Source organism: Pseudopodoces humilis, chromosome 10 (assembly GCF_049639895.1).
Source record: "Pseudopodoces humilis isolate 2021_Gansu_Grassland_sample_001 chromosome 10, ASM4963989v1, whole genome shotgun sequence".
NCBI classification, from domain to species: domain Eukaryota; kingdom Metazoa; phylum Chordata; class Aves; order Passeriformes; family Paridae; genus Pseudopodoces; species Pseudopodoces humilis.
Genome location: NC_142209.1, coordinates 22618179 through 22643094, shown reverse-complemented (window position 1 = coordinate 22643094; position 24916 = coordinate 22618179). Strand labels below are relative to the sequence as shown.

The 24916-nt window shown below is 49.2% G+C and overlaps 1 protein-coding gene across 3 annotated transcripts; it reads right to left on the bottom strand.

Annotated features, from left to right (window-relative positions):
* Positions 1-10026: 10026 nt before the first annotated feature.
* LOC106628099 (uncharacterized) lies at positions 10027-24486 on the bottom strand. 3 transcript variants are annotated; one of them, XM_014250967.2, is made up of 5 exons: positions 24395-24486; positions 14807-15277; positions 13417-13746; positions 12923-13083; positions 10027-12783 (listed from the first exon to the last, which is right to left on the bottom strand). In XM_014250967.2, the coding sequence occupies exons 1-5, from the start codon at positions 24459-24461 to the stop codon at positions 12757-12759; spliced, it is 1056 nt and encodes a 351-aa protein (XP_014106442.1). In that variant the 5' UTR covers positions 24462-24486; the 3' UTR covers positions 10027-12756. The 3 variants fall into 3 exon arrangements, with proteins under 3 accessions (XP_014106442.1, XP_014106440.1, XP_087916845.1); XM_014250965.2 differs by having other exon boundaries at positions 10027-12122; XM_088060719.1 differs by having other exon boundaries at positions 10027-12122; positions 14807-15274; positions 24395-24482.
* Between the last annotated feature and the right edge of the window lie 430 nt (positions 24487-24916).

Genomic DNA, 24916 nt, shown 5'->3' with positions numbered 1-24916 from the left:
TACAAAATCTGTTTCTGCCCATCTGCTCATATCACTGACTATCTCAGTCTGTGAATTGACTAAAACAGGAGGAAGAGCTCCAGCAGGAGCAGAGCCATAAGCTAGGAAGTAGTGAAAGTAAAGGCAGTGGCACCAAAGCACTGATAGCTACAGGAGCCTCTTACACAGATCACTTCTTGTCTAGGTTTCTGAAGTCCTGTTGAAGAAACAACAGGCTGAGTGTAGCCTGGCACAAGGTTGCTCCATCTCCCCACTCAACAAGTTAGCAGAAAGAGATGGATACAAGGCAGAAAGGGCTTTGCATCTTTGATGCTGGCAATAAGAGGGTTTTGCCTAAGTTAGTATGTTATATGTGCAGCTCCCTTCTTTTTCTCAGTTGTTCTGAGATTTCTTCTGAAGGGTTTAATGATGTTGGATCATCATGCTGGATGCTAATGGTGCTGGATCAGAGGTTGCCTCTGGAAAACACTGGGAAGTGGTCATCCCCTCTCTCTCAGGTGCTAGATCTGCTGAGCAGTCACAAAGTTCAGTCTAACGGAGCACAATCTTACAGTTTGTACAAACTCAGGATTAAAGTGTGGAGCACTTGAGAGACTGGGCCACATCAGGTGGAGGGGATGCCCCTTCAGGGAATTTGGGGATGCCCAGGCCCACATCTGCCACATATGCTGCAGGAGCAAGTGCAGCTCCTGGGTTTCAAGTGGAGCAGCTGCCTGGGAGCTGCAGGAATGTGTCACAGGAGGGTGCTGCTGGCTGGTGGCTGCTCAGAGCTCTGCAGGACAGCTCTTCCTGTGGAAATTTCTTCCACAGGCACTGGATTGGCAAGCTCAGAGATGCTGGGGACTGACCTTTCATCCTGCTGCTCTCTTCTGCCAGCTATCCTTTGTACCTGCCTGTGGAGCACAGTTCATTTCCATGTGTGGCTCCAGTGTTACTGATACAGAAGGTAACAGATCTGCCAGCTTTGTGAGGTAGGGTCTTCCGTTTAAATCCTGAACTGGCAAAGCTTGAGGCAGGTATGACATAAATGTCTGCCCTCTCCTGGAGCTGATCTCTGGCTAGGTGCAGGCAGGGTGTTCAGTCTTTCTGAGGTAGCTCATGAAGGGGGTGACCCACAGGGAAGGGGTGACATCACTGGGCCTGCCAGAGTTCATTTGGACAATGCACAGGTGATTTTTGGGGTTGTCCTATGCAGAGCCAGGAGTCAATCCTTGTGGGTCCCTTCCAAGACAGGATGTTCTCTGATTCTAAATGGCAGCTTCTGCTACTGAGACGTTTGTATCCTGAGGGTTGGCATCATCTGCTCATTCCACGTGGGCGTGGAGAACGGGTACCTGCTGTTCCCTTCACAGCTGTCCTTGGAGCTGTTCCCTGAGCCACCTCATCTGCCTTGTTTAATCAGGAGTGTTGCTGTCTCCTACCCAGGCCCTCTGTCAGGGCAGTCTCCTCGTTGCTATTTGGACAATACTTTCCTCACATTTTACTGCAATGACTGAAATAATTGGTGCTATTAAGAAGGGGTGCTCATTTGAAATGCCTGAGCTCTAATTGCTTCCCAGTTCCCCCTTCTCTCACATTCCTTTCTCCCCAAGCTCTGCTGCTGGGAGCTCTCCCCCACCCCTACCATGGGCTCTGACCTGCTCCCTGGAGAGACATGAGTGACATCTCAGCTTCCTTGTTGAAGATCCTTAGATCTTTTTGGCTCTGTTTCCTTATACCCTCTGTCCAGCCCCAGCTGCCCTCGGACAGCTGCCAGATGTCTGAACTGTCACAGGTCTGACTGAGAATTCATGTCACTGTTTCCAGCATTCTCTCCCCACAACAGCTTTGTGCTACAGTAAAACATCCAGAGCATCTAGAGAATATGGTTCACTTCCCTGGGGGAAGGCAGCAGTATGTCTGTGAGGTGTCTGTGTCCCAGGTATGGCTTTGTGGTTCTTTCTATTATTAGGAAAAACAGCACTCTCATTCATCCTCCTCAGACTAATGCTGATACCACCTGGGACACAGTGTCATCTGGTGTCATCATGAAGCATTTCTACAAAAAAGGATCATTAGTTCTCATTGTTCTCCTCAACAGTAAATGACAAAGACATAATGTACTGATTGTAACAGAAGGGATTTTCCTTCTGCTTTCCATCCACAGCTCTTGAAACCTTTTTCTGATTCTGGTAAAGAACAATTGCTCTGCATTAGGTAGGAACCTGATGTGTGAGAGAGAGATTCACACAAATTATTTGGACAATCAGGGCAATTTGATAACTGAAATGGAGTTAAAGGACATCTTAATTCCTTGTCTGTTTTCCTGATCTTTCTAGCTCTTGACCACAAGTATATAAATGTCTGTTTTTATTAGTGGGAAAGGATTGGTGAGCACTGAGTCTGGAGGTTAATGTAGATTCATTATTAGGTTTTTTTTATAAAAAATATTGTATCAACTTGATGAGATGTTTTCAATAATGAAACTTCATTGCAGTTCTCTTATAATTAAATATTGATTCCCTATTTCTTTCTCTAGAAGCCTAATGCCTTCCCTTTTATGTCACTATCCCACCTGTTAAACTCTGACTTCATGAGATGTTGTCTGTGCTGTCAACATCAGCTTAAAATGTTTCAATCTCTCTGCATTTTCCTGCCCTGGCCTCACAGCACATTGCCTCCCAAATTTCTGCTGCTGCAGTTGTTGATGTGCTGTAAATCCGATCAGGGAGCCGAGCTGGTTCTAACAAGTGCGTCATTGTTTGCGCTTTTTTGTTGGCTTTTTTTTCCCCCCTGAAGTGGTGTGGTTCACAGTGCTGCTGCAGGAAAAAATTGTGCTGGCACAACTGAGAGAACAATTTGATCAGGGCTAGGTGGGGAGGCAGAGGTTCTGCTGCCATTCATCTCTGAAAACACAACTGAATTGCTCAGCAGAGCTGCCTTCTGCTGCATGAGGCATGACTGCTGGAAACCCCATCAAAGTGATGCCCACCCCATCCTCACCCCCAGTAACTGTTCCAGCAGGCATTGCTAAGCGTAAGGGACTGTCAGTGTTATCCTTCAATCAGATCTACAGTCTCTGATCTGAAAGATCAAGTGAAAAATCTCTTCTGGAAGGAAGTAAAATCCATGGCACCTGCAGGGAAAGAAGAGATCATAGGAATGATCTTACTCCAATGTACTAACAGTCTGGGATATGGTTTTCCAGCCTCTGCGTTAGAGATCTCGTGGTCAGCTCAGGTGTCCTGTTGTCCCTTTCCAACACAACCTGTCCCCTGTATGGGAAGGGGTTGGCATTGTGATCATGGCTTGGAGCAGAAATGAGGTGGCTGATTCCTCGTGATTTAAACCTGAATGATGTGGAGCTGGCTGGAGCTGCTGGTGCCACAGGCAGGTGAAGTCCAATGCCTGAACATTTTTGCCAATATATTTTCTTGCCTGTCATGGAACCTGTTTTCTGCTGCCTTGTGCCACTGCTTTTACCCATGTAAGAATAAAAAAATGCTATTAAATCTGAATAACAGCAATTTCTCCATATGTAACGGGTGTCACAAACAGTAGACAGAGGATACCTAGACTCAGTAAGTCTATCCTTGAACTTTTCTCCCCATCTGTTGCTTTTTTCATTTCTTTTAGAGAGAAGCAAGAACTTGCTGAGAGAGGCAGAGTAGTTTTCTCCATCTTTGGCTGAGGTTCCCACCCCAGACACTTCAGATCTGATGAGCTTTCCAGTGCCATGGAGATTGAGGTGCCTGAAGGTAAATGTGGCTGGATTCTGCACCTCAGGATCTTAAGAACCTGGAAGGGTTTTCTGCTGTGATGTGGATGACAAAGCTCTACTGTTCCAGAGGTCATACAGATGAGAGGCTCTTGCTGGGCCCAGTTTTACTGGCAGGGCTGAGTATTAGGAGCCTAAAGGCAGGAAGACAGTACAGTTTGGAGTAGTGGTCTAGCACTTGGGCCAGATTTAAAACTTAGTTCTGAGAGCAGTATTGCTATGCCAGGACAGAAATAACATGTGTGTGCCTGTCTGTTCTTTCATCCTCCCTCCCCATGTAGTGTCAGGGTAATGAAAAGCTGCATGTGAGGGCCAATTATGATACTTATCGCTTCCTCTGACAGTGCCAAGATTTTTAATGTGGCTCCATTTTTGTTTTGGTGCTGACACACAGCCAGTGAGAAGGTGAAAATTGCTCACTTCAAGAAGGTTTGCCTCTCAGCCTCTCCATCCTTTTGGATTTATGCCTTGCTTTTAGGATATAAAACCCCCTTGTGTTTGCATTAACACTTAGCAGTAAAAGAAATTAGGAACAAAGGGCTAATATTCCTTTAAAAGAAAAAATTCATGCCCTACTTTAGTAAGATGCTTAAGATTCTTGTGAATGGAGGTTTTAAGGCATATTAAACTGCCCTGTGTACTGTTTTTCCAATTTACTAATCCTGCTGATTCAGACTTTACTAGCAAACCTGTTACAATTAATTGCTTAGTAGATGCAGTTGTAACATGTCAGGTTGCTGTTAGGGCAATGCCTGAAGAGCCTGCGTGTCCCACCAAAGGGTTAAGCTTTTCTCTAACATTTATTCTGAGGTGGGGACTCATATAGAGCTTCACTTATCAAATGTTAGAGCAAACCCCCTCACTTAATAATAAGCAGCTAGTTACCTGTTGCTGTACTGTTGTAGCAAATATCCGTACATATTAGCATCAGAAACCCTGCAGGGGTTATTATGGCAGGGGCACCCAGCAGCTGTTTTGGCAGCTTGCTGGTGTGGGACACTTGCAGCCATGGGCATCTGTTTTTATTTGAGCTCCCATAGCTTGTGAGGATGCTTGCTGGTATTTCTGTTTCAGTGGGAGATAAATGAGGATGTTTTTAATAGGGTTTGAGACAATTGCAGACCACGCTGAACCAGCAGTGCTGGAGGGGATAGGCATAGACTGCTGTTGTTCTCAGGTCTGGCACATGGGGTAAGAGGGCTAGGGAAGGATAATTCTTTGGTCTTTTAGTGTTGATTGTACACACATCTCCAGGCTGTGTTTTGAGCTGGTGGAAAGCAGTGCTGGAGAAGTGGCTAGAAATAGCTGGAGTGATGATCTCAGCAATGACCTGCCTGGGCTAGAGCTGCATGACCTCTAATGTTAACTAAGAGATGCACTCTTTACTGTCGGGAACAACTGAAAAGTGGAAAGGATATTGGCTTCCCTGGGTGGGCAAACTCTTCTTGACTTGTTTGTTCCTTGGATTTTCCACAAGTGGAAGCTGTAAGGTGTAGGACCAACCCATGGGGGGCAACTCCAGGAAGGGAAACAGCCATTTTGAGAAGTCATTTACAGACTGCCAGTCCCACACTCTGCCAGAGACCTGAGCTGTTTTTTGCCATCTCATACCCCCTTGCTCAGACCTGCCCCTTCTACCCTTTCAACATCACGCTGCGTGTTCTGCTCTTTCTCTGCAGGAGACAGACACTGGTGCAGGGCCTGATTGGTGTTTTGTCATCCAGATTTGGCAGCAACCAGCTGGCTTGCAGAGGAAGAGATGCTGTGGTGCTTGGCTGCAGTGGGGATTCCTCCAAGGTCAGAGAATTCCTAGCTGCAGTCCTCTGTTTCAGCCCTCTCCCATGGGATGGGATATATGATCCTGTCCTTTGAGCTCTCACTTGGTGGACCAGAACAAATTGAGAGAATTTGGTGTGCTTTCTCTACTAATGCTTTCAAATATTTAGATTTTTCTCCCAGCTATACTGTAAGTTTTGAGTTGTGTTGGATTGTGCTTACACTGTTGACTATCTAAAGCTCCGGGGTGTAGAGCTGAGCTTGGATTGTTCCTTTTAGGGAGACTAAGCACAGTAAGAACAGAACAGATATAGAATGACCATAGATTTACCCTGTCAAGACCCAATCTGGAGCAGCTGACTTGACAAGTGCTGGTAAATTGCTTCCTCTTGTGTGGCACAAAACAGGTGGAGAAATCTTGTTATTTGAACAGAAAATTCCATGACGCTCATAAAGGCGAGGTTGCTGGCTTGTTTTATGAGAATAGAGTGCCACAGTGGCAGAAAAGGGCCCTGTAAAATTTCCTTATGTGGTTTGACTTTTTTTATTCCATTTCCCTCTGAGATAACTAAATTTTATAATTGCTGCCTGTTGAAGGAGAAGGGAAGAGGTGAATGAATGACACCAGCTTAGGCTCTGTAAAATAAAGGGAGCTCTTTTCCCAGTGCTTCTCTAAACCCTTTGTGAAAAAAGGTTCCCTTTCTGCTAGACAGCCACAAATAGTTTTGTCCACAGTTGCCTTCTACCTAAAAATATTGAGATCCTTTTGAAAAAGTGGGCAAAATTTCTCATCCTGCCCTTAAGATTATCAGAAGGGAAATTGAAGCAATGATCATGTTAGCTGTGTTTATCTGCCTGTGTGATCAGAAGGCATAGCCAGGACTAGCACAAAGGAATATTTTGCTAATTCTGCAGCTGTCCCTAATAAAACTCTTCTCAGTTAGAATCAAATGAGTGTCAAAATCTGGCTGAAAGTCATGTTCAAGAACCCATGAATCTTGTCTTGTTCCAAGCAGAACCTATAATTCAGCATTGAAGGTTTCAGGAGTCTGGACACAACAGCAAATTTTTAAGAAAATACTGAACAGGGCTGACTGATCATCCCTCCTCCTACTGGTCCCAAGAAAGACCAGTGAAAGGAAACACTCTAATGCTTGTGAGAGTCATCCTGTGGCAATTGATGTGTACTTCTGAAAGAGAGAGGATTAAAATGGGAGGAGAGAAGTTACCCTGCGGGAGATTGTCAACAGATGTTGCATTGTAGTTCAAAGAGAGCTAGCAAAAGGCTTCTGCTCCAGGGATATATTAATTCTGGGCAGTTCATCACAGGGAGACCTGTTTTATTACTGGGAGGATACCTCTGGTAACTTACTTACCTCTTTATTTGAACTGTGGGTGGAGAATCTGGTCTACCTGTAAACAGAGAGGGAGCTGAACAGTAGGAACAAACATGTACTTGTTTTCTTGCAGCTGTGACCACTGTCATTCTGATCAAGATCAAGCTGGTTTTGTGATTCGGGGGTTATTTGATGGATCACTGAATAGAAAAAATATTACAGAGGAACTGAGGCTAACCCTTGTTAAACTGCTGGGGCATGTGAAACAGACCTGTGTTGAGTACATCTCTCAAGTACACTTATTGGACAAGAAGTGGGAGCAAGCACAAGGAAGACTGTGCAGGCTGTCAAGCAAATGAATGAATTGATCCCTTTGTATTTAAAATGCACAAGATTATCAACCTATCTATGCATCCTTCATGTAGCAGTTAATGATTTTTTTATAAAATCTTACCAACATTGCAGAATTAACTATGGTGGGGGACCTAGTTCACAGGCTCTCTATCAACAGACATAATAAGAAGGTCCTCTTCTGGGAGCTTCTAAGTGCTTTATCTTCTGACATTGTTTTGAAGTTGTGTTCTGGATGAAGGTTGATTTTTTTTCAGATCTGTGAGGAAACATGACCCCTGTAACATTAAAGTGAGGAAGAGTCTTCATTCAAATGTGTTTGGATGGGGAAGTTTGAAGCCCATTGTTATGTTACAAAGTTCTGGGAGATTAAAACAAACCAAACCACAAATGATTTTGGGAAACTGCTGGGAGACTTTTATATTTGCAGTCATTGTCTTCCAGCTTTGCTTGTCACTTCAGTGTGTATCAGTAGGACTGAAAATTTGGCTGTTTTGTGGACAGTAAGTACATGGTTTCTTTTTTTCTTTGTGGAGGATGGAAAGGAATGATGGAAATAAGATTCCTGTCTCACTTCTGCTGTGCAGTGAAGCAGAGGTAGCCACTACATGAACATCACAGGCAGAGGCTCAGGAGCTACACTTAGAAAAACTGTCCCCCTCCCTCCACAACAAATCCACATTTATATTGATTTTATGTAGTTATAGAAAATTAAGTATAAATAATGTGGAGGTATGCAGCCTCCTGTTTCCTTCACAGGTGTCTGGGAAATTACAGTGGGCATTTCTGTTCTCCCCTGGGTATAACAAGAACACTGGCTAGTAAAATCATCCAGGTTCTGCATCGCTTCATAGCTTTCATTACTGAAAATTTACTGCTCTGCATCCCTGGCTTGCTACTGGATCAGTGGAATGCCTTTTTCATTCTGCTTTAAGTGGTAGAAAGCACAGGAGACTATTATCCATGGGAAATCCTTATGGGATGACTGGTCTTACAAGACCCACACACTGACCTGTCCACTCCAGTACTCCTCGTGGTAGTTTCTCTGCCTCTGAACACCCTCTGTAGCCTTATTTACAGACTTGCAGTGTGTGACATGATGGTTAAATACAGTATCTAAAGCTAAAATACAAGCACTGAGATATGAAGGACTACTAAGTGGGCAGAGAAATGGAATGAAGCACAGGTAGCCCTGCCCATAGCACAGCAGCTCTAGGACTGTAATTTTTCAGCTTCCCAAATCCCCTTCCCTTCAAAACATGAGTCTGGAGAGAGGAGGAGGGAAGGGCAGAGGAAGCAGATGGGTCTCAAACTCTGTTTTTCTTTTACCTGTGTTTTTTTCCTTTCTATTTAACTTTAAGCCCAAGGGATTCGGTTGATTCTTGGTCCCTTGCTATCTAGTAACATAATCATGCTTTAGCCTAAGAGACATTAAAACTAAACCCCATCAGAGGCAACAGCTATGTTCAAGGAGAAATGCAGAAGTTGGCAGCAGCTGGTTTCTGGTTCTGTCAGTTCTCTTTGCTGCACAAGAAAGGTGAAGCCCACACAACTGGCCCATGGTCCCACCTCAGAGGCTGCATCATCTGGCTGGAAGGTCAGAATTCGGCTGGGCAAAGGCACAAAGCTTGTGTGTCCCAGGGGTGGCTGCCTGCACAAGCCTGTCCTGCTGCTGCCTCTCCAGCTAACACAGCCCTGCTCCGAGCTACCTCTCCAACAAGGCAGCTGAGCAGTTTGTTCTGCAGATAATGAATCAGCTCTGAGTGGGTATGGTAGTAAAAAGGCAGAACAGAGAACACTCCAATATAAACCACCAGAATAATGCTGACTTTAGACCTGAGAAGACTGGCTTAGTTGTGGCATGTTTGTTCTGTTTTGTATGGTTGTGTGTTGGGACAGAACTGAAATCTCTGAGGGGTTTAGAGTTCACCCTCATGTCTTCAGATTACTCAGCAAGCACTTTACTTGGCTACAAAGTCTTTGTTTGTTCTCCCCTTCCTCTAGATCTTCCAAGGATTTGCTTTTCTAGATTTGTTGTGGGAACTCTTTAGAAAACAGCATAAGCCAAATTACCAAGTAATTTTGCTTTTTCAAGAGAAAATCTTTAATACAAGAAATCTATGACATGAGCTGACTGATTTTGCCAAAGTATTTTAACAGCTAGGAGAGACTCTTAGCTCAGGAGAGTCTCTTACCAGGTCTGTAGCAGAAGCTGGGCTTTTGAGCACTTACCTCCCTGCAGGTCTGAGCTCTGAAGGGAAGAGTTCAAAACAGCTATAAAACTAAAAAAAAAAAGAAGTATATGCCTTTCAGTTTGCTTTATCTGCTGTACTATAGAAAGAAGCATAACAGATGATGCTTTGTAGGTTTGGATTAGGCTGGCTTTCAGGAAATTTCTGTAAATAAGGTTTGGGGTTACAGCTGACAACATGAGAAAATCTTCAGAGGCAAAAGAAGGGAATCTAAAGGTGTAGATTAGATTTTTTGGTCTAGTGTGTTTCTCTAAGACAGATTTCATCTGATTTAACTGTACACAAATTAATCTTGGTTGACCCAGACCAGGAATGACCCTGACAAGAAGGAACACAGGCAGGGGGTGGTGTCCTTCTGAACTGTCAGAGCTATGGTTCATAGCTGTTTGGCATTTCTTAGTTATCATCTCTGTGACTCTTTGTGCCCCAAACTGCTGCTGTTTATCTATCACAAGATTTATTGTGATATATAAAAGCTTTTCAGTTAGATGTTTGCAATGAAAATATGAGGACTGTGACACTTTTGGCATTTGTAACTTTATTGCAGAAAAAAAAAATCCACTATCAACATATTTTACAAACAAAGTTGCACTTTGGTGTTGGGCGAGTTTTCCTCCTCATCCCTTTCCCCTGGACAGTGATGCATGGGAAACCAGAACAACCAGCCCCTGCCCTTTTGATTGTGTGCAGACACACTTCCCAGATATGCCAGCCTGCACCAGTTCCAGCCAGGATGGAGTTCTGTTTTCCACCACTAACTTGCCAACTTTGTGCCGAAAACCAGTAGCACCCTGCCCTCCGGCAGGGGAAACAAGTCTGTAGCTAGGGAGATTGCTCTGTGCAGACAAGGCTTGATACAAAAGCTTTGGAGTTGTGACAATTGCTCTTTAGTTCTCATGCAATCACAGGAGAGAACCAGCCCTCCTCCCTATTTTACTGGGCATCAATGCACAGATGGAAGGCCAAAGCCAACAGCAGAACTTCTGCTTCCAGCCACTCTGGAAGCAGCAACACAGGGAAGAGGAACTGTTCCCATATCCAGTTCATCTATTTGGCCCAAACTGGTTCTGCTCTACCTCTGGGGTTTCCAGGTAAATTGAGCTCAGCTGATGGGGAAATTCCCTCTTCCCTGCTACAACAACCAGTAACAGCACTGGGAAAAAAAGGGTTCTTTTGCAAGTGAGGTCTGGTACCTGTCCTTTGTGGGGTTCAGTGATGCTGATACTGAAAGGAGAGGAGAAACTGAGGCTTGTAAGAGCAATGTGGCAGATAAACTCTAGCCCTTGCTGTATCCTGAGGGAGCAACTGGGTTAGTCAAAAATCAAACACTCTAGAGAAGGCATGTGTTTCCATTTACCTGCAGTCAAATGTGAGTTAGAAAAGAGGAGCAGGTGTAATGTAATGACATGAAGACTCTCATGTCACACACACTCTGGTCTTTCTGAGGCAAGGGCACCAAAAGATCCTCTGATTTACACTCAGAGGTTCTGGTCTATGGGTTTCCTTGAGAGACCTCAAGAGCCTTGGATGCAGTCTACAGCAGTGATATTTTGAGGCAAAAGTGCAGGATCTAATCAGCATAACACCAAGAAAGGGAAGGCACCTACATCCAGGATCTGTCCTCATGACAAGACACCAACTGGCTCAAAAGACCAACATCAGAAAGTAGAGGAGCTTTGACTTTGCATAGCACAGGAGGGAGAGCAAAGTACCAGTTTTGTACAACTTCCAGCAACCAGATGCTAGAAGCAAAATGGGAGGTACCTGAGGAAAGGCTTGTGTTAGCCCAGGCAGGGAAATGGACTAAAGCATTTATTGAGCCTGGAAAAAGGAGTTTACACATATGCCAAAAGCATCAAGTGTAGGAGACATGTTTTCCTACTTTTGGAGAGACCAAATTAGCGTGTCTAATTGGCAATAAACTGAGTCCTATCAAGCTCGGTTAAGCTAACATTATGTTCATTTTCCTCCCAGCAACTTCAAAGCAACATCAAGTAGCAGGGGCACTTCTCCAGTGGCCACAAAACTGTTTTCCCTGGTTAAAGAGAAAAGGTATACGTCTAGGAAGGAAGCAGAGTAGTCTTTTATCCTGGTAGGTGTTTCAGGACAGGTAATGCAAATCCTGGGTCTAAAGCTGAAATAGGAACAAAAAAAGTGCAAGAAAACCCCCAAAACAAATAACCTTAAAAATACAGATCAAGAGGGAGCCCAAGAGAACTGATTTCCACATCCTTGGCTTCCTCAGAAAACAGCAGTCTCCTTTGCTGGTACTGTGCTGAAGGCAGCAGCCACCAAGAGGAACAGAAGAGATCCATGCACAACATCACGGCAAAGGTTGTCTTGGCTAATTGGTTGCCACACTAAAAGGAGGAGACACCTTTTCAAGGCATTGTTTCGAGGAAAGCCTGGAGAAAGGGGTCAGACTTGGGCTCTGATTCGCAGCATAAGAACTTCAACACTGAACTATTTAAAACGTCTAAAACCAAAAACCATCTGAAAAGGATCTTTCAGTTGTGTGCAAATCACAGCCCCTCATTGCTCAGGAGATCGTCTGGGACCAAGTCCTCAAGGCCTTTTCCTCTGGGCAGTGGACAGCCTGGTTGCCTAGTAGCTGTAGAGGGAGAGAGGGGTGTCCTCCATCATGTCATCCTAGAAGCAGAGAAGAGGGTGCTTTAATGAGATGTCTGCACGATGGCATCATGGTCCCAGCCTGGGAGACTGCTGTGCAGGCAGCACAACCTTCTCAGCCATGGTGTGGCCATCTGCCCAGCCATCCACCTAAATGCTGCCACTGTGCAGTTCCTGGATCCCAGAATTGTCAGTCTCCCTCCTGCTGCAGCATTTGGAGAGAAGAGGTGTGTGCAGGAACTGCCTGGCTGCTGCAGGGATGTGGAAAACTCTGGCTGTTGAAAACTCCACTCAGCTTGAAACAGCACCAGCTTGCTTGCTAGCTGTGGTACTCCTCTATCCCAAAACGTTCAGGGAGTTATTTGCAGCTTCCCCAGAGCTAGTCCAGCCTCATAGATTTTTGTATTCCCAAAGGATCAAACACAGACAGACAGACAAACAGTCAACCTCCCTGAAACAGAGCATAAAATCTGCTTTGTCATAGTTACAAAGCAAATATATCAGAAAACAGGAGGAGAGGTTAGGAAGGTGTCATTTCAGGACAAGCCTGGATGGAGCTCTCCTTCCTCTCTCTAACCTCTCAGCATTCCCCTGCAGAGTGAGGGGAAGGCAGAGAGCTTCTTTAGTACCCAGCCTTGAGACTTGCTGTCTTGATTCAAACCTTGGATGGAAGGAGAGGGACCTAAGGAGGAACAGGAGTGTGTGATCAGCATTGGTGCTGCTGCAAATACCCAAAGCATTGCTAATGTAGTAGAGGGAGAACTGCAAAGCAGCCAGTGGCAAGCCAGCCCACATCAGGCTGAGCTGGAGGCACGACTCACCATGGGCAGGTCCTGCAGGCGCCGGAACTCCATGCGGTTGTTGTGCTGGCGGTATCGCAGGAAGCCCACCAGGCCCAGGATGCCCACCATGACAATGAAGACAGAGATCACAGTGATTACCAAGGGATCAGCCCTCGTTTTACCAGCCAAATTGGGTAGCTCTGCAAGGAGAACCAAGGGAATGAGACCAAAGGAGAGCCTTCAAGAGCTGGAACAGCAAAGCTTTGTCTTTTCTGGTTGTCCTCAGTACAACCAAGAGGCAATTTGAGGTAGCTCCAGCCCTTTGCCATGTTTTGTGAGAACAGCTACAAAACAATTACAGAAACTATTCGGCTGGAAAAGATCTCTGTGATTATCAGTCCAATGTATAACTTAACACCACCTTGTCAACTAGACCATGGCATTGAGTACCATGTCCAGTCTTTCCTTAAACACCTCCAGGGACGGTGACCCCACCATCTCCCTGGGCAGCCCTTTAAAAGCAGAGAATTTACCTGAGTTGTCATCATCACCAACATCCAACACAGAAGTCTTCTCATGCCTGTGCTCCAGTGACTGTGCCAGCGTAGGTGTGCTGGTGGGGATGGCAGCTGTGCTGGCAGAGGTGGAGTTGGTCACGAGGGGTGTCACTGGCACAGTCCTGGAGGCAGTAGCAATGGACATGCTCCCTACAATGGAGAAGGGAGCAGAGGACGTTCTGGGCCCCACAGTGCTCTCCTCTGTGGCACCCACGGGGCTCGTTGCTGGCTTGGTTTCAGACCTTGCTTCTGTGGGCCCCAGGGTTTGCCCGTCAAAAAGCCCTGACTGAGAGCTGTTAGTTGATGCTGCAAAATAGGAACAAGAAGTTACTTCAAAGTATCCAGTGCAAACACACTGTTCTGTGGGACTGGGCAAGATGGAAGCAAGACTGTAAGGAAGATTGCTGGGACTATTGGAATAGCAGCTTATTGTAAATCCTTTGGAAAACAAGCAGAACCTTTAGCACAGCCACAGCTGAGTCACACTATAACTCACAGTGCTTAGAAAGTCCTCTCAATTTTCATATGTGCCAATCTGCAGTGTCAGCCAACCTCAGCTGGGCTCACAAGGCCTGTCCTTGGGGACAAAGGGCAAGCAGACAAGCTTAAACAACTCTGCACAGAGCTGGGGATCACCCCAGAGCAAGACACTGGGAAAGGCCTCTCATCCCTCCTTACAGGGAGCACAAAGGGGGCTGCCCAGGGACTGGGTAACAGAATCCCCTGAGGCTGTGTCAGTGTGTTGCAGAACAGCAGGACAAACGAGGGAATACAATGCAGTTGTGCATGTACACCATGCAAATCAGTGATCTATCAGTATCTGCCTTCCATTGGAGGCGTGTGACAGCCTGGCGGGCCCCAAGATGAGCAAAATTGGGATTGAAGACCCTATAGCCAGTCCCCATGATGCCCAGAGGGATCTGAAGGAAGGGTAGGGTTCCCTGTGTTTGCACAGGAATGGATGAGCTGTCACTTGTGCTTGCCCATCTCCATGTTTTGTGTTAAGGGAGGGCATGCTTCTCCAGGGAGGCTCCCATTGAGCCCCCAGCCCTGATGCCAGAAAGGCCCAGCTGGGCAGTGCTGCTAAGCCATGTTGTTTCAGATTAGGTTTATGAAGGATGTCCCCACACACAATCAGTGTCCTGATCAGAAAGCAGCCAGCACTACTAATACCAAAATTAATGATGTTTGCAAAGAGGATGCTGAACCAACATCTCTGCAAATAAGTTGCACTGAATTGGCTCTGCTTAGTGTTTCATTCCCTTCTTCCCCCTCTCCCCAGTTACCAGGAAAGTGCTCAGACATTTCCAGGTTGTGCATCCTTGAGGCAGGACTTTGTACACAGGCAGAAAAGGCAAAACCTCACCAGGCACAGTGTTCAGAGGAGGCGTGGGGGTAGCACTGCTGGCATCATCTGGTTCTTCAGTTGTGCTGAAAGGCTCTGTGGCTTCATGGCTGGTCTGGTTTTTTTCCAGAGTGCTGGCAGTCAAGGTAGGGGAGGGGATTTCAGTGCTGCTGTTGACTGACAAGCTCATGTTGTCATGCTCAGGGTGTGTAACTGTGATGTCCCCAGGACGGGCAGTGGTAGAAGCCTGCAGTCTCTCTGGCTTGGAGCCTGCCATGAGGGTGGTGGGGATGAAGGCACCGTCCACCTCTGTAGCATGGGCACCAGTGGCGCTGAGTGTTGCAGCGGTCAAGTTTTTCTCCAGGCTTGTCTGAGGAATGGCAGTGATCACTGGACTGAAGTCAGAGGCTTCCCTTGGCTGATGCAAGGTTAGAGCTGTGCTAGGAAAAGGTGATGGTGACACCAAGGCCTCTGCTGTCTTCTGACCCTCTGCTATGGAACAGAGAAGTTTGTCAGAGATCCCACAGTGAGAGGAGAAACAGAGGGGAGGACAGAAAAGAAACTTCTTTATGCCCTTAATTCCAATTCCAGCACAGGCTGACACTTGGGAAAGGGATTCAAATAGCTCCTCTGTCCTCCTGGATTTTGAGGCAGAGACCTGTTCTAGGGGACTTTTCCTTTACCCTTCTCTCCCTCAAGTCCTGTTCTGTTGTTCTCTAGGGTCAGCACCACCAATCCCTCTATCCTTGAGCAACTTTTAAACTTTTTTAGAGGATCTGGGTTTGTTAAAAGTATCACCTGAGACCTGCTTCTGTAAGAAATTTAGGTAAGTCTTCTTTGGTTCATTGAGAGTCAAAAGTGGTGCTGAAAAAACACAAATGAGGAAAATGTGGGATTCTGCTGGAGAGAAAGGTGAAATGGGTAGCAAGAACACTACAGCTAACAGGGCTGGGGTGTGCTTTGAGACCTGCCTTTGTGAGCTATCTATGAAGACATTACCACCATGAAGTGAAACTGTTGTCATAGAAATGGGGAGTTACTCAGCCTCCCACTACACCAAAAAGTGGCAGCTTCCCTGAAAGGAACCTGCAGCAAGCAAGGATCCCCCCAGATCCACAGCTGCTAGACAGTGTGACAGCATACAGGAGAAAGAAAACCACAAAGCTTACACTGCCTGTTCATAAACACAGATCCTGTGAGGCTTTTTCAGGGTATAAACAGGAAGAAAACAGAGAAATGTAGCTGCATCAGGAACATCTCATAGTCAATATTTTGACAATTTCTGTTGAAGTTTCTATCCAAGCCACAGAGGACTGATGAGCTAATTACAGGAAAAAAAAATAAAGGTACTGAAGCAAATCCATCATCACGCCCCTTCTCTCCACAGCGAAGAAACATCCAAAGCAGATGCTATCAGTAAGAAACATTCATCTACCAGCAAAGCAGCCCATTCTTACACTGTTTTGGGGAAATTTCAGCAGTTTTTAAAAGCTCTTCAGAACAGATACAGTTATCAAAGCTCTTCTCCAGCTACAGCACTTAACAGGCCCTAAAAAAAGACACAATACGTTGCTCTCTCAAGACCTTTGCAGTACCCTGACCAGCTGGAGAATTCAAAACCCTGGAGCAGCCTGATGGAGCTGTGCTTCCCCGGCCCAGGGCCCCAGTCCCAGGAGGGCTCCCACAGCGATGCACAGCCCTGCTCGGCACATTCAGAGAACAAGTTCTCACAGGGAACTCCAGCTGGAGCAACTTAAACATGAAGACCAAAGGCCTAAGTGATGCTCCCTTTGGCATCGCCTGGATCCAGATGTGCATGGCCAGAAGATGCCTCCAAATAAAGCGAGCCACTCTGCCATGGAGCTCAGGTGTAGGATACACCAGTAACACCTGGAAGGAAAAGAGCTGAGGGCTGGGTTTCCTAGGACCAGGCACCAAAAGGCACAGCTCTTCATGTAACCATTTCCAGCCCTAAACGCAGCACTGCTATTCAGCACGGGGTGGGATCCCACCAGCTCCGGGTGCTGGCTGGGCACTGGCGGATGCTTGCTCAGTAAACACCCAACTACCTGCTCCCACACAGCCAGAGACACAGAGCCCTGCTGTCACCCTGGGGTAAACAGGAAAGGTGGTGGCCAGGTGCCCGGCCAGTGGCAAACCTGGCTATGTGCTGCTCTGAATAGCTGGCCTGTGCCCGAACAGCCTCTCATGGGGTGGCAAGTCATGACTTGAGTCACGCAGAAGAAAGATTTGTGGAGAGCTGTCTTGCAAAAAGGCCTGAGCAACTGTGAAACAGTTTCTGACTAGAAAAGTGATAGGAGAAATGGGTGCTAATGTCTTTACAAGCAGCTCGATGGGTGAGGGTCATTAGGAGAAATGGGTCTTAATGTCTCTACCAACCTCAAGCCGCAAAATTCGTTGCAGAACCCAGTTTGATTAGTTTGAATTCCTGAACATAAAGGTGATAGACAAATGGGACCGTGCAAAGTCTATTGCAGATCCCAGACAGTCTGAACTTCTGGCGGATGTGCAGAACCCAAATAGCCTGATCTTCTGAACTTTGGGGGGAAAATGGGTGATTTTGTGCACAAAAGTCAGAACCCTACACGTCAGGACATCTCCCCGCATGCCAGGAACTGGCATCCCTGCCACGAGGTGCTGTGGGACAGAAAGGCTTGTGGGCACAAGCAGCTACCCCCACCCCGCTGCACGACCAGCTTCTTGCTGTCTGCAAAAGGGAGAGCTAATGGGACTGGCATTTCCCTAAACTCTTCTGATCACCCGGGGACAGGCAGACAAAAGATTCCCATCACCCATCTGTCAGCCCCTAAGGGATAAGGGCCCATCCAAAGCCATCACATAGTCATCAAGCAAAGCTTGCCTGGGGAAATGACCCAGAGGTGCAACTTGTTCCTCGGGAGCTGTAGGTGTTAAAAGGTACAAGCCCTGAATTTTGCTTCAGTTTAGTTTAAAATAAAAACACTCCTCCAAAGGGCATTGCTGCAATGCCACAGCTTTGTTTGCCAGTTTTATCATCCATCCAAAAGGGCCACGCAAATGAAACCCGGGGCAAACCCTGCGGTACAGAGGGGAGAGCAGTTGTCTGCAGTGCTGGGGGAGACCCAGCAAACCCCGCACGGGCTCGGATTCTCAGGGGTCCAGCTCCAGGACTGCTCTGGAGCTTGGTACCCAGCAGGTAAGAAAATCCCCAGCAGTTGTTGCTGCCCCAGTCACCGGGTGCTGATGGTTTTAGCTCTTCATTGGTTTCCTATAGAGATGCAGGTCAGAGCTCGTTCCTCTGGCGTCTTCCTGGAGAAGCTCTGCTTCCTGCACCACATGCCAGGAAAGCCATGGCTGTACTGCCTAAGGCATCGCCCTCACCAGCTTCAGGAGACAAGAGGTAACCATGTCCTCTTGTTTCAGATGCAAGTGGAAAGAGTGTGATTGCTTCATCTTTTCTGTGCTTCTCAAAGACCTGAGAGTTGCAGAATCCCAGTGCTGGTAAAGGTGCGCTCACCCTTGGATCCGTAACAAAGCAGCTACGACTGTCCCAGGATCTTCGAGCAAGACCATAAGAATATCTATCTCTGTTTCCCTGATAGGGGATCAAGGGTGAGCTTCCTTTGGTTACACTGAGGTGCCTGCTGAAGCAGAGCTGGTCCCCTGGCCACAGCCCCACTCCTGCCCTGTGTCTGTGCTAACCCTCCAGGCTCAGCCTGTGTGTGGTGAGAACCAGAGATCCCAGACCACATTAGGGCAGGGCTGGTGGGTTTGGAGCAGCAGCTCCCACCAGACTGTGCTGACTGCAGTGACCTCTGTCTGGGAAATAAGAGGGGCAAAGGAAGAGAGTGGTCCCAGGGGAGGAGGGATGCAGCCAACCAAGAAGCAGCCCCTGCCTTGGACAAGGGTGGAAAATACTCTGAGCTCCTTGACGGAAGGGAGGGCTCTGAACATCAGCCCACAGCTTCAACCCCTCTCCAGCGCTGACAACACTGATGGAACAACACTGATGGAACTCCACATATCAACCCAAGCTCCCACCAGCTCCAGAACAGATATGATGAAATTATGCCCTAGCAGAGGAGTGAAAGAAGCCAGCTCTGCAGGAAATGGGGCCATTCCTACCTTGTGCTCCCTGCCCAAGATTCAGGGCTGGGGCCAAGCAAGGGGCTGAGGAAGGTTTGCACAAGCAGCACAGAGTCACTGCTGTACCAGAGTAGTCACACAGAGTGAGGTCCATGGTCTCCATCCTCTGCCACAGCAGCCACCCCACCATCTATCTACTTCTCAGAATAAAAGAATGACATAGAGTAGGGCCTCAGCTGGACAAGCTCCTCAACAAGCTTCTGCCACAACTCTCCTGCCACTCTCAGCAGCATCCTCTGCACCCTCCTTCCTGTCGGACAGAAACAGCAGCCTGAGCTCCCCAAAGGTCAACACCAACCCAGCTCCAATCCATAGACCTGAACACTTTTTAAAATCCCTCTCAGGATGAGATGAAGGTGAGGAAGCCCATGGCAGGCTGGCTCCTGGAGACGGAGGGAGTGCAGGGCAGCAGGGTGCAGGCTGCAGCCACCACTGGAAAAAGTGCACAGAGTCCCAGGTGAGAGCTAAGCACAAAGATGAGAAAAATTAATCCAGGATTTCAGAGAAAGTGCCCATGGGAGCAGGACTCCCTGGTGTGGATGTATCCTCCTGCACAGGCTGTCACTGTCTGAGGATAGCACCTCACTTAAATCGTCTTCCTACAGAACGTGTGTCAAACCACTGCTCTGATTCATTGAAAAGGCACCCAAACCCTTCTACAATGCTATTTTGGTGCACTAAATTAATTCAATTTCCATTTAAGTGTAACAGTCCCATTTTCAAACAACCTAGTCACATGGAAAAATACAATGTTTAAAAAGTAACAGCATAAACTGTAACCTGTATGTATCAAAGCAGTTATATCTTATTGCTTAGCAAACTACTTCATTAAATGTAGAAATTATCTTTTGTTGCCAGTTATTACATTTTGTGGTTACCAACCGACTGTAATTAGGCAATCTCTTAAAGGAAAAAAAGCTTGAGTGTAAAGGCAAATAAAACCATATAGTGGGATTTAAAACCAAGGCTCTTCATTTCATTTAAAAGCAGAACTGGAATAGCTCCCGATTAGATACTAGCTGGGCCTGATCTCTTTTCCTGGAATAAAAAAAAAAAAAAAAAAAAACCAAACAAGTGGCAGAAGAGATTTCTGGAGCCCTTCAGGAAGGTGCCAGATGCACCCAGGGATGCTGTATAGCAAACATCCTAATTGTGATGAAGCAAGTTTAGAGACAGGATCTGGTAAAAGGAGCAACTGCTCTGTAAACTCAGCTCCAGTTGTATACCTTGCAGGATCTCTATGGAGGCAGTGTGCCAGAGGGCTGCATTTGCCACAGGCTCCAGTGCTCTTCCTGCCAGGGCTGATGGCCAGACTGCCCCCATCCCCATCCTGGCTCAGAGAGGCTGAAAAGATTCCCTCTGCTGCGAGGAGTCCAGGCAGGAGGTGTAGGCATGGCCTCGACTTTGTAGCCTGCTTGGGGACCACAGTGAAGCTCTTCATGGAAGCAGTTTAATTCATTGCACCCCTTGTGGCTTCTGCGAGCTGCTCTGCAGGCATCAATACTGGGGGTGCTGAAGTAGAGGTGCTGAGCACCCAGTTCAGCCCAGGGGAGCTGCCAGGCCAGGCACACTGCAAAGCAAGGCCTGACGTAGGGGACAGGAATAGAAACCACGTCTCCTGACTGAGAAGGCAGGTGGCCACGAGCAGAGCACGAGACGGGGGCAGATAAGATATGGGGTGCTGAGCAAGTGTGGCACTGGGGAGGGACAGCCCAGCACCCAACCTGCCCAGGCAGGCAGGAAGATGCCTCGTCAGGGCATCTGTGGATACTGGGCCACAGGCTTGAAACACAGGGAAACAAAAAGGGGAGGCAGTGCTACTACCTCGACAGATGGCACAGCGTTGGCAACCAGGACAACCAGCCAACCATGGCATGGCAGAGCAGGGCAGAGCAAGAGGTGCAGGAACAGAGATGAGCAGCCCTGGAAACAGAACTATAAATGCCAGACACAGGTACTTCGGTCCTAGGAAAACCCATAAAACAGCAGAGAAACAGCACAGCCCAGAGCACACAGTAGTGGGGCAGCACCAGCCCCATCACTACCTGCAGGAACAGGGTGACCCCAGGGTGTCAGGCTTTGCCTGGCCTTGCCACATGAGACCTTCCTCACCCAGCCAGGGGAGAGAAATGCAAAATCTTCTTTCCTACAGGTCTGCAGGAAGCTCTATCACTGATCCTCCATTTAGAGGTGAGGGGGCTTATCCCAAATTTCTCTGGCAGGGAAAAGGGAGAGCAGGCTGCCCTGCTTAGCTACCACTGTCAGAGCAGCCAGATATTTTCCATGGGCCACATACAGCTCTGGAGCACCTAACTTGGCAGGAAGGTGCCTGGGAGACTCTCATGCTGTCTGGTTTTGTTCCTCAGTAGGTGAATGAGCAGTGGTGAAGACCCCTTTGCCCAGAAGCTGCTGGGCACACCCATGGCATGCACAGCCTGGGAAGCCTGTCCTTCTCTGGGGTTGTGTAATACAGCAACAGCAGGGAAATCTGGCATCCGACAGCCCGGCCCTGCTTACCTCAGGAGTCACAGCTGCAGTGGAGGAAGCATTCACATCATTAGGAGAAGTTAATAAGCCAGTTGCCTCAATAGCAGCCCCATCTCAGCAGGGAGCCTATTCTCCAATGCAGCATGGCATGAAATGGGGGAAATTTGGACATCAGGAAGCCTGACCAGCCCTGAGCAGCCCCCAGGTCCTTCCATAGGCTGTGAGGCTTGGAGGATGCATCCTGCCCTGTCCTGGGCAGCCCTACAGGGCTCAGGATGTGACCCCAGACCTCAGTGGCACTGAGCCCTATGAAAGCTGCCCCAGAGAGCATTGTGGGGATGATCACAGACCTATGGAAAACCCTGCACCAAGAACTCTGTCTGCCCACCCAGAGAGTCTTGGTGGAAAGGAAGGAGGGACTGGGGCTTCTGTGCTTTAGATCATCCCTGCTCCCCTTTGTCTGGAGGCATGGGGCCAATGGAGCTGAAGGAGGTGAGTGCTTTGCCCCTGCTCAGCAGGTCAAGCCTTCTTGGAAGGGCAGCAGGGAGACAAGGCCCACCCTTCCTCTGGGGCGGAGGAAAAAGTGTGTGTAGAAATTGAATAAAAGACTGATGGTATGACATGAAAGGCTGGGCTGGGACTGCAGGGTCACACAGCTGGAGGAAACACCCAAAGGAGAGAATCAAGCTGTGGCTCAGTTCTGGGTGCAGCAGAGCTGGAGCTGTCCTGTCAGGGTGGGGCCAAGGCCATCCACTTGTCCTTGCCCTGGGCAAACAAAGAGAAAAAATCACAAAAAATCAGCAGTGGGACCCTGAAGCGGACACACTGCCCCCGCCTGTGCATGGCTCAGGTGGTGCTGACAGACAGGGCTTTCTGTGCTCGTGCTGCTCCCAGCTCTGTGCTGTTCTCACTGCTTACAAGGCAGCTCAGCACAGGAGGGAGAGGCAGAAAAATGCCCAGACCAAAATTACTCAGGGTTTTATTTGTAAGGCTGGTGCTGGAGGAAGTGGATTTCCGCAGGCAGTGAAGAAAGGCTGCATTGAGAGGCCGGGGTGGGCAGAGCACAGGAGACGCAGCAGCCTGGGCTCCCCTGTGGCCCTGCTGCAAACCCAGACAGGGAGTGGGAGCAGGCGCTGCTGGATAGCAGGAGCAAAGGGAATCTGTGCTGGGACCAGAGCAGAGAGCAGCTCATGGAGCTAGGAAAAGCCCTGTTTTGGACAAATTTGTCTAGGCACTGCTGACTTTGGAGCCAATCTCTGGGTGAACCGTTCCTTTCCCCCACCACTGTCCTGCTGAGATTTTCTGGTGTCATTATGGGTTGTGCTTCCTATGGGACATTTTATTATTGGCAGCATCTCTTCCATCTATTTTCTATTTTCACAAAACATCTGCTCTTTCAACTACAGTCGGTACTAGGTAGCAAATTCAAAAGCTATGAGGGCAAGGGGCAGGTCAGCTGCATTGCATAGGTATCATTTCCTGAGACTGTGAAGAATCTTGGATTGGGACACTAAGCAACAAAGATCCCAGGAAAAACTCAGTGCAATCTTAATTTCTGGTACGTTCTGGCAGTTTGAGTCTTGGACTTTGCAGCAAGAAGGTTCCTATGAGCCAGCTGGGGCAAGGGGCTCCCTGGGATTTCCCAGTGCGCCCAGAGTGTGAGACACGGGGCCAGAATAGGCAGCTCAGAGCTCCTCCTCCTCCTCTCAGCGGTGGAAATCCTGAGTCCTTCCTTTGCCAGTGGCTGGTGACCTCCCCACACCCCACCACAGCACAACCACTCTCGTGTGGGGTGTGCAGCTTTGCCCACATAAAGGGCGCTGGTTTGGGACTGCTCCCGGTGCTCAGCCTCAAACCCAGCTAAACCGCATCCGGCACCCAAAACCTCATCCTGAGTGCTACTCTCACTGCTGGGGCTCAGTCCCACAGGCATCTGTTCTAGGGTTTTCCCAGCCCTAATCGGCTATTAGAAACTGAGTTTCTGTGTGTCACCCCCTGGTTTCCATTGCTGCCGTCATAGTGCTGGGATCTGACCGGGGTCTGGCCAAGGGTTTTTCTCAACCACAAAGAAGAAGAAACACGTTTTGCTTCCTGTGCCCGGGGCAAGTCCCTAAATGCCACGGAACCTTGGCCAGGGTCACGGGGAAGGGGACAGCCCCCCGACTCGGGGCATATGGCGAAGCTCGGCGGTGTCGGTGTACGGGGCTGTCAGCGCCACGCTGCAGACCGCATCTGCCCGCGTGGGGATGTGTCGATCGTAGAGCAGCGCCGAAATTCGGCCCAAGAGAGGCTGCTTGGGGCCGGGCTCTGGCTTCTGCTCCGTCCCGAATAGCTCCATGCGTCCTGCCTCTCTCCCCGCAGGCACAGGGCCCTCGTCCCGTCGTGCTGCGGGAGGCGGCAGAGTTCGGGCTTTGTCCGGGGTTCCCTCGGGGGGAAGCTCAGCCGCGGCTCGTAGGCACCCGCGAACTGCCGGGCGGGAGGCAGGAGGCTCGCAGGGCTGGATGCCGGAGGGCGAGCGCCTCCAGGATCGTTGCTCCCCTCCCCGCACATCCCCTCGGGATCCCGCCGGAGCGCCGGGCGGGAGCTGAGCCCGGCTGGCTCCGCCGGCGGGAGCAGCGCTGCCGGCAGCTGCCTTGTATGGGCAAGGCCGGGACCGGCGGCCGCGCTGCTGCCCGGAGCGCGGGGCTCACCCGGGACCCCCCCGAGCATCCTTGGGCCACCTCACCTGAGCGTCCGCCGGGGCATTTCGCCCGAGTTCGAGGGGCAAGCCCGGGGCCCTGCTCCCCGGAGAGGGAGCCCTGGGAGGGTGGGTTCTCCAGCCCCTTCTCCTGGAGCCCCACTAGCGAGCGGAGGACCCCGTGTCCCGGCGCTGCCCCGACGGCTGTCCCGGCGCTGCGCTCCCCGCCGAGGCGAGACCGGCGGGACCCCTCGGTCAGCCCCCCCCGCCCCGGCACCCCTCGGCGGGCGCCCCGGTACCTGGCAGGGCGCAGAGCAGGCAGCAGGCGGCGGCGAGGTGGAGCAGGGCGCGCCGCGTCCCCTCCATGCTGGGCCGATCCGCTCTGGCTCCGCCGGCGGCACCGGGGCGGCGCCGGGGCGGGCCAGCGACCGGGGCGGGGCGGCAGGCACGTGGTCCAGCCCCGGCCCCGGAGGAGCGGGGAGGGGGCAGCTGCCGGCCCCCCACACCGCCGGCCTGGTACCCCGCATCTTCATGTCGGACAGCGCGCTCTCGGTCCCAGTTCGGTCCCCGGCACCCTCGGTTCGGTGCACCACCCCCAGCATCACTAGCTGGTCCCCTGCACTCTGGGTTCGGGCAGGACACCCTTGGCACAGTCCGACACCGGCCTCGGCATCCTTAAAGCGGTCACTCCTGGTTCGGACAGGACACCCCGGTCCCGTATTTCTCTGTTCTGGGAATCCTTAGCCCAGGTTTGCACCATCTCATCAACCGATGGACAGGTTCAAGTGATCCCAGACCAGGATCTTACCACCTCCTAATCT